Genomic DNA, 7,306 nt, shown 5'->3' with positions numbered 1-7,306 from the left:
CCACACTTCCCTCGGAGAATACAGCTCGGGCTGCCTCCACTCTGAAAGGTTTTTTTTTTATTCTTCTGAGTTTTCTGCTTACCTCAGACTCTTTACGCTCTAATAAATAACTTTAAAAAAATCATTAATTTTGCCATTAAACATAACTGAAGTTAGCTGAGCAAATTAAAAAAAAGGTGTTGCTACTTATTTTTCTCAAGCTGCTGTGCCTCCCCTGAAGGAATGCCATTCCTGGCCTAGCAACAAGACAGAATATGATAATGCTAATGATAACATATGCCTTCAATTATTTCCTGACTGTTTTTCAAGTTGTCTTTCAGGCCTGTGGTTTAAAGACTGCGACATAACATTTATCCTTATGAAGGCATCTTGAGTGCAAATACTTTTTTTTAAAGTGTCAAATAGTTGAGGGACCTCCTCCAACTTACACACCCTTGCTTACGGAATTAATTCAAACTTGAATATGTACAGCAACCGCAGTTTATTGAACTGAATGAACAGTGATTCTTCATCACAGACAAGGCAAAAAAAATAAACATAACATGTAGCTCAATGCAATAAATTGGAAAGGTCTCCAACAATCACATGGTGTACAAAATGGAGAGTCTGAAATATAGACATGTCGTCTATTATTCCTCCGAGGATAAAATATTACTGGTATCATATTCATCTACTTCAATGTGTAGTAGGTGGACAATAACATTTTTAAGTACAAAAAGGGAGGAGGGTGTTTGGTCTCTCTCTGTTATTAAATAAACTCCAAGGTGGGAGACAGCGAAACGAGTCGAAGGTCTCTAGTCGTCAAGAAAGTCATCATCGAGATTAACGTCTGAGGTGTCTATGTCATCTAGCTCCATGTTGTCCAGGTCTACCTCCAGCTCATCCAGAGTCTAAGCATAAAGATAATAACATTTATTATTTTGGATTTCTACCTAACAAGAAAAGCATAAACTAACACAAAAAGAGGCTCATAAATTCTACCTTTTCTTTTTCCAACTGTGAGACTGAATAGATTTCCTTTGGAAGCTGTGCGGAGGCAGGTTCAGGCTGTGAAGGCATGGCCAAGGCCTCCTCTGCAACTACTGACACTAAGGGAGACTCTTCAGGCTCCTAAAATGAGAAATGACACTTTGTTACACAATTTATGTACCAACTTCATACAAAAATTAACTATGATGAAAGCTATTGCGGAAAATGTGTCAACATGAGTGGATGGACAATGTCTACAAACCGCAACTGGCGAAGTCCCTTTGAGCTTGTATCCTTGAACCTCCTCTAAAATATTTCTGTCTTCATTCGGCTGCAAAAAAAAAAAAAAAAGGGTATGTTAAGTCACACAATTGAGTTTAAAATCGAGGTACTTCGACATCTAATCCTGTTTTGTATTGTTGTAGCAACTCACTGTGACCAAGGGATATTCTTTGGCAGGCCTGGTGGCGCCTAAGCAAGTTTCTCTGAGGTAATGCTCAGCTGAAAAGGCTTCTTTCAGACCAGGGAACAGGTTTTCATACTCTGTGGGGTCTGCTAAGGATTCAGCAGCCTATGATCCAAAGCGGTTGTGTTAGAAAACAAAATAAGATTAATGTAGCTATAGCCAGGGATTGGCAAGAAAATCTCGCCCAAAAGAAATAATCCAATGCCAGATAAGGCAACCTAAAGTCTAATTATTTGTTGTAGCAATCCTGTTTCAATGGAATACCAAATCCCATGAAAACCTCACCTTCTGGTTGACCTTGGCCAGGTTTTCCCTCCACAGTTTGACCACACGGGATACTTGGCTTGGCAGGTAAGTGCGAGCCAGGAAAGCAGCTTCAGGTAGACGGTTAGTTCTTACCAAAAGCTCCAAGCACTGATCCAGTCTGTGTGAAATTTATGGCAGAACAGTTAAAGCTATGAGGTGAGCACAACTCAGCTTCTACTCCTTCAGTCACATGTGGTACTTACTTCCCCTGCAGGAAGTAGGTCATGAAGGCCACATTGTTCTTCCCGTCCTTTTCTGCACCCTCAGCCAGCTTGCCCACCATAGTGGCGTTACCAGAGGCTGTGGCGAGGAGCAACAGGCCGCCGTAGTCCTGCGCATGATGCAGACACTCCTGGGCCAGGCCAAACTGACACTTACCAACAGCAAGCTCTGCCAACTGCTTCCACTTCTGCTCTGACTGCGAGGGCCAAAGACAGACATTTATTAGAAATGTAAAAAACTGAGGAGAGAATGCAAATAAATGACTAGTTACTTCTGCCTCGACAGCCAGCTGGTAAGCAATCTTCAACTCTCCCAGCTGCAAGGCCAGCTCAAACCTGTGCTCAGGGTCTGTGGACACTGCTAATGCCTGCTGCTTGAAACCCTGTGGAGCCGGGAAAAAAGCTTAAATAAGTAAGCACAGAAAAAGCCATGACTCGGCCTATTAACTAATAACTAGGAATCAACAGTCAGTACTAATGACTAATAAGGCTACTAATCCACTAAGTGCTGACCTGTTTCTCCAGGAAATGGGCCACTCTGGTTCGTTGTTCTTTAGGAATTGTGGGAAGAACCTTGTCAGCCATGCTAAAGTCCCTCCTCATGACAGCAGTCTGGTACTCCAAAACTGAGACCAGCAGGGAGTAGCTGACGATGTTGAGCTCCTTGTCTCCCAGGTAGAGACGGTCATCTTTGGGTATGTAACCCAGTAAATACATGGTTCTGCACAGAAAGTAAACATTAAAAGGCAGCTCAAGATAATGAATTGAAATGAATTGCAAATCATAAATATCTGACCTGTCCAGGTGAGCAATGGTAACGATTTCTCCTCCGACAAAGTAGTTGAGTCTGTTCACAGAGCTGGTGTAGATGAAGCAGTCACCCACCCAGAGTCCAGTCTTCACAATCTCCTGGATCTCTCCCTGGACCTGAACAGAGAAGAAATCCAGTATTTCCAGGTATTCCTGAGGTTACGGCCTTCCGTGGTTACGCACACTCTCCCAGAAATTACTTAAAAACGTAATGTTCGTCCATAAAAACTGGACTCGCTCAAGGACTAGTTTCAGCACATGCAGCAGATGAATGTGCGCTGCAAGGATGCAGTGTGTACTGGTCTCGCACACTTCAGATGAATATAGAGTCTGCCTCATTCAAAGCTACACAGAGTGGATAGCATCACTTATTAATTAAACGTTTGTACAGTCGTCCCTCGCTATATTACGGTTTGAATATCGCTCCCTCACTATACGGCTGTTTACAAAAAATAATGTATTAATAAATTATCACTGTTTCGTGGTTGACTATGGCCTATTATTAGTCAAAAAATATTGAAGGACAAGTAATATATAGTATTAAAAATAAATAAATAAACAAGACACCAACCTCAAATGCATCTTCAATGCCATCCTCTGTCACTCCCTCATTGTTCTCTTGTGAGGCAGCTACTTTTTCTGCCAGGTAACGAAGGATGAAGAAAGACTCTTCTGTCGCGATGCACACCAACTCACCAGAATCTGACCAGAAGATCTGACATGGAAAAACAGATGCAGGAAAATAAAGGTGGGTTTGATCATTGGTAAAGCAGCCATTATCTACAAGACCTACAAGTGTAGATCAGAAAAAGAAAAGCAAGATAAGTCTTACATGCTTGGGTTGGATCTCAATGCGGCGGATCAGTTCAGTGTTCTCCCAGTCATAAAATGCCAGACCATTAACTGACCTCACACCAAGCAAGAAACCTCCATAGATCCCTGCACGTTTCAAGACAATACACATTTTTTTTCCATCGTGTCACATTATAAGAACCCTTTTTGATACACTGACTTACCTTCAGCTCCAAAGTCAGGCTTAAAGGATTTCTTTTCTTTGAAATTTTTAAAGAGTTTGACGATGCTGTTGCTTTCTCTAATGGCATATCTGTACAGGAAGAATTGGCTTATTATCCATTACATAAGAGTTTAAAATGTAACAGTAAAACATGGAACAGTAAAGCATCCCAGTTGGACATAAAACTTACTCTGACGAGTCATGTGCCCAGACAAATTCCTGTGCAGAGCCAAAGCTCTTGTTCCTCAGAGCCATGGCAGTGTAGATGATATACTCTCCATCACCACACACCACAACAAACCTACAAATGACAGCTCACAATGAGTCACAGTTCCTCAGAGAGATCCTCAATCATTTGAGCACCTCTTGTCTCTGCAAGCATACCTCCCATTGGGGTTGTGCTGGATGGTTTGTGGGTATATTTCGCAGCTGCCCATGTCTTTCACAGCCAATGGGAGCCTCTCTCCATCCTTGATCTCAGCATCTCCCATTGCCTTCAAGTTGGCCTGCTGGATTTCACTGTGCTTGGCCCAAATGATTTTTCCGTTGGTGTCCATTGACATGGCCGGCTCTTCACGACCCACCTTTAAAGCAAGGAAAGCTTGTGTAAACTGACAGCCAAGGCACTTGTGGGAGAGAACTACATGACTTTAATTGTTAAAAATACTGTCTTGGACTCACTTTGATAATGATGCTGCCTTCATCATAGCCCAGTGCTACATTGTTGGATCCCCTGAGGCCGCACACGCACCACACTCGCTCCATGCCATAGTTCAGGGTGCTCTCCAGGCGGTAAGTGCTGGAGTGCCAAATACGTACCGTACCTTCATAAGTAAAAGATAATGTTATACACACCCAAGATCAGCAAGGCCATATGAGAGAACATCTGAGACAAAAAGGAACACAAGGGATATTCTAGCTCACCATCTTCTGACCCTGTGATTATGATTGGCAGCTCTGGGTGGAAGCTCACACAGGAAACATTCTGAGCATGGCCCTCCAAAGTCTGAACACAGGTTTTATTCTAGAACAAAACAGGTGCAGATGATGATTTGTTTTAACAAATCAACTATCTGTGAAATCAGCAGTGGATTTTTCCCCAGAGAAAAGTATTGTTGAGGCAATAGTTAAGAGTTTCTATTGGTGGTGTTTATCCTCAACAGCTTATATATATATTGGGTTTTTAATTGCTAGATGCCTACAATGCTGCATTGCATAGTATTTCTTTTTCATCTACAGTTGCCAGATACACTGCTGTTGCTGCTCACTAGTGTAAATATGTCCATAAATGCTTTGGATTTGTTATACTTATTGTTCGCTGCTGCTTTAAAGCCTGAATTTCCCCCCTGCAGGACTAATAAAAGGATTATTTTCTTCTATTCAACTCTAATAAAAGGAAGACAGTCAATGGAAAGGCATCATCATCTTTGGAAATAAGGTATGCAGAGTGTGTCTCTTGGATAAAAAGAATGGCACAAAAAATGTGTTTTACCTGGTAGTCCCAGATTTTGACCTGGCGGTCATCAGCGCCTGATATCAAGTAGGGCTTGTCCCCTCCACTGTAATAGTCAATACAATTGACTCCTTTGTCATGGCCTTCCAGAGTGAAATTGGGAGAGGAAGAGCCCAGCTGCCAAACCTGAAACAATACAAGAACATGGCTAAGAACGCACAAGTTCTTCATGTGATTAAATGAATGATATGCTCTCACCAACCAAATCACTAGGTCCACTTGCCTTAATGAGCTCCAATAAAATAAATAAATCACCAAAAAGCAAACAAAAAGTAGCATTACTACATTTATAAATGAAGATTTTTAGACCTAATTGTGGACCTAATGTTGTGGTTGGTGAGTAGGAAGACGTCCGTCCTACCTTGATGGTCCTGTCTAGGGAAGCACTAGCAAACTGATTATTGTCCTTAGGGTTGATGACAATCTGCATGACATAGTGGGTGTGACCCTCAAACACCTGGCTGCAGGACCACTTCTTCTCCCAGTCCCACAGCTTGATCAACATATCATCTGAACACACACAGTATATGCATATGCTGCTGGAAAAATATAATGGTGTTTTTTGGAATTGTATTGGCATACCGCTGCTGGTGAGGATGTAGGGCTGTGTGGGGTGGACAGCGATGCAGCGGATGTAGTCAGAGTGGGCCTCGAACATGTGAACACGCTCCAAGGTATTGTAGTTAAACACGCGGATCTGCATGTCATCCTGTCCAGGCGAGAGGGAAAAACTGGAGTATTACGTTGACAACAGCGCATATAACTGCATGCAGACACAAAATAATTGTCTGGAGTTGTGGATACGAACAAAGGACATATGGTTAAAATACATGATACTCACTGCTCCTGTGATGACCCAGTTCTTCCTGGCCACAAATTTGGATGCTCTGACAGGGAGGTCGCACACCTCAAATGTCTTCACCAGAGTCTGACATAAACAAAACAGGATTTAATTTCTTACATTTGCTGCCCAATCAATAAATGTCAGTCAACAACTTAGCCGTAATGTTCTTATGCATGTTTCACCTGCGTCTCATGGTTCCACACACACACGCTTCCATTGTACAGACTGGCAAGCATCCATGGTTCCGTTGGATGAAGGTCCACACTCTTCACTCGGTCAGACCGAGCTGTCAGCCTTCGCTTAATGTCAAGCCTCAGCGGCTGAAACACAGTGGACATGAGTGTTGTTTCTGAACGTAACGATTATCTGGTAAGCATCCAACTATGGCGTAAAACACTGATAACATGGCGATATTACCATTTAACATGTTAATACTGTTTAAGTTGCTATTATCTAAGTGTTAACGTACCTTACATTAATCCATTCAACAATATTATTATTCTTTAAAACAGCCAAGTTTACAATAATATGTAGCTATACGCTCGTCTGCACACCAGCTAGCTAGCCGCGCTAAGAGTTACCTAACATTTTTTACGAATCCCAGACAAATAAACCACCGTAGCCAGAGTGAATTAAACACGATAACACTTCCTTTTGAGATGGCTCACCATTTTTGTCACTGTTCCGTCGACCCAAGCTCAGATTATTGGTTTGCGAACAGTTGCAAACAGCATTCAAATGTAGCGATTTCAGTGAACAGGGTTGGATACTGACGTGGAACTTCCTGGAACGCAAATCTCGCGAGAGTTGGGGCGTAGAAACGGTGATGTGACGTAGACGATCATATGTGGACAATAAACTGTTCACGTACGTGTAGGGGTACACATAGTGTGGAGTTGGGTCTGGCCGCTTGGAAAGCTTGAATTCATTTTATTTCATTTTAAATGTGTCAGTTGCAAAAATGGTTAATTCCATCTGGTAAGTGCCGCCAGCGAACACTTGCATTTAACACGGATGTCCTAACGTCATCAAAGCTCACCTTTTGGCATTCACACACAGCGCCACCATTTGGAAACAAGGACGAGGTGATAGGAGAAGGGGAAAAGTACACGTCAATCTATTGCAGCGTAGGTGAAATGTATTTATACGTTTCACTTTCGCA

General features: G+C 42.3%; 1 protein-coding gene across 1 annotated transcript; it reads right to left on the bottom strand.

Moving 5' to 3' along the window:
• Positions 1-462: 462 nt before the first annotated feature.
• On the bottom strand, positions 463-6,940 carry copb2 (COPI coat complex subunit beta 2). Its single transcript, XM_054766789.1, has 22 exons — positions 6,813-6,940; positions 6,327-6,464; positions 6,142-6,228; positions 5,883-6,009; positions 5,662-5,810; positions 5,280-5,426; positions 4,712-4,811; positions 4,469-4,611; positions 4,172-4,371; positions 3,978-4,088; positions 3,789-3,877; positions 3,605-3,711; positions 3,344-3,487; positions 2,759-2,889; positions 2,476-2,683; positions 2,235-2,345; positions 1,945-2,159; positions 1,721-1,859; positions 1,403-1,540; positions 1,232-1,300; positions 982-1,110; positions 463-890 (listed from the first exon to the last, which is right to left on the bottom strand). Exons 1-22 carry the CDS (start codon positions 6,813-6,815, stop codon positions 795-797), a joined length of 2,781 nt encoding a protein of 926 aa, XP_054622764.1. The 5' UTR covers positions 6,816-6,940; the 3' UTR covers positions 463-794.
• Between the last annotated feature and the right edge of the window lie 366 nt (positions 6,941-7,306).

The sequence above is a fragment of the Dunckerocampus dactyliophorus genome, chromosome 2 (assembly GCF_027744805.1).
Source record: "Dunckerocampus dactyliophorus isolate RoL2022-P2 chromosome 2, RoL_Ddac_1.1, whole genome shotgun sequence".
NCBI classification, from domain to species: domain Eukaryota; kingdom Metazoa; phylum Chordata; class Actinopteri; order Syngnathiformes; family Syngnathidae; genus Dunckerocampus; species Dunckerocampus dactyliophorus.
This window is presented reverse-complemented; position numbering and strand designations above follow the sequence as displayed.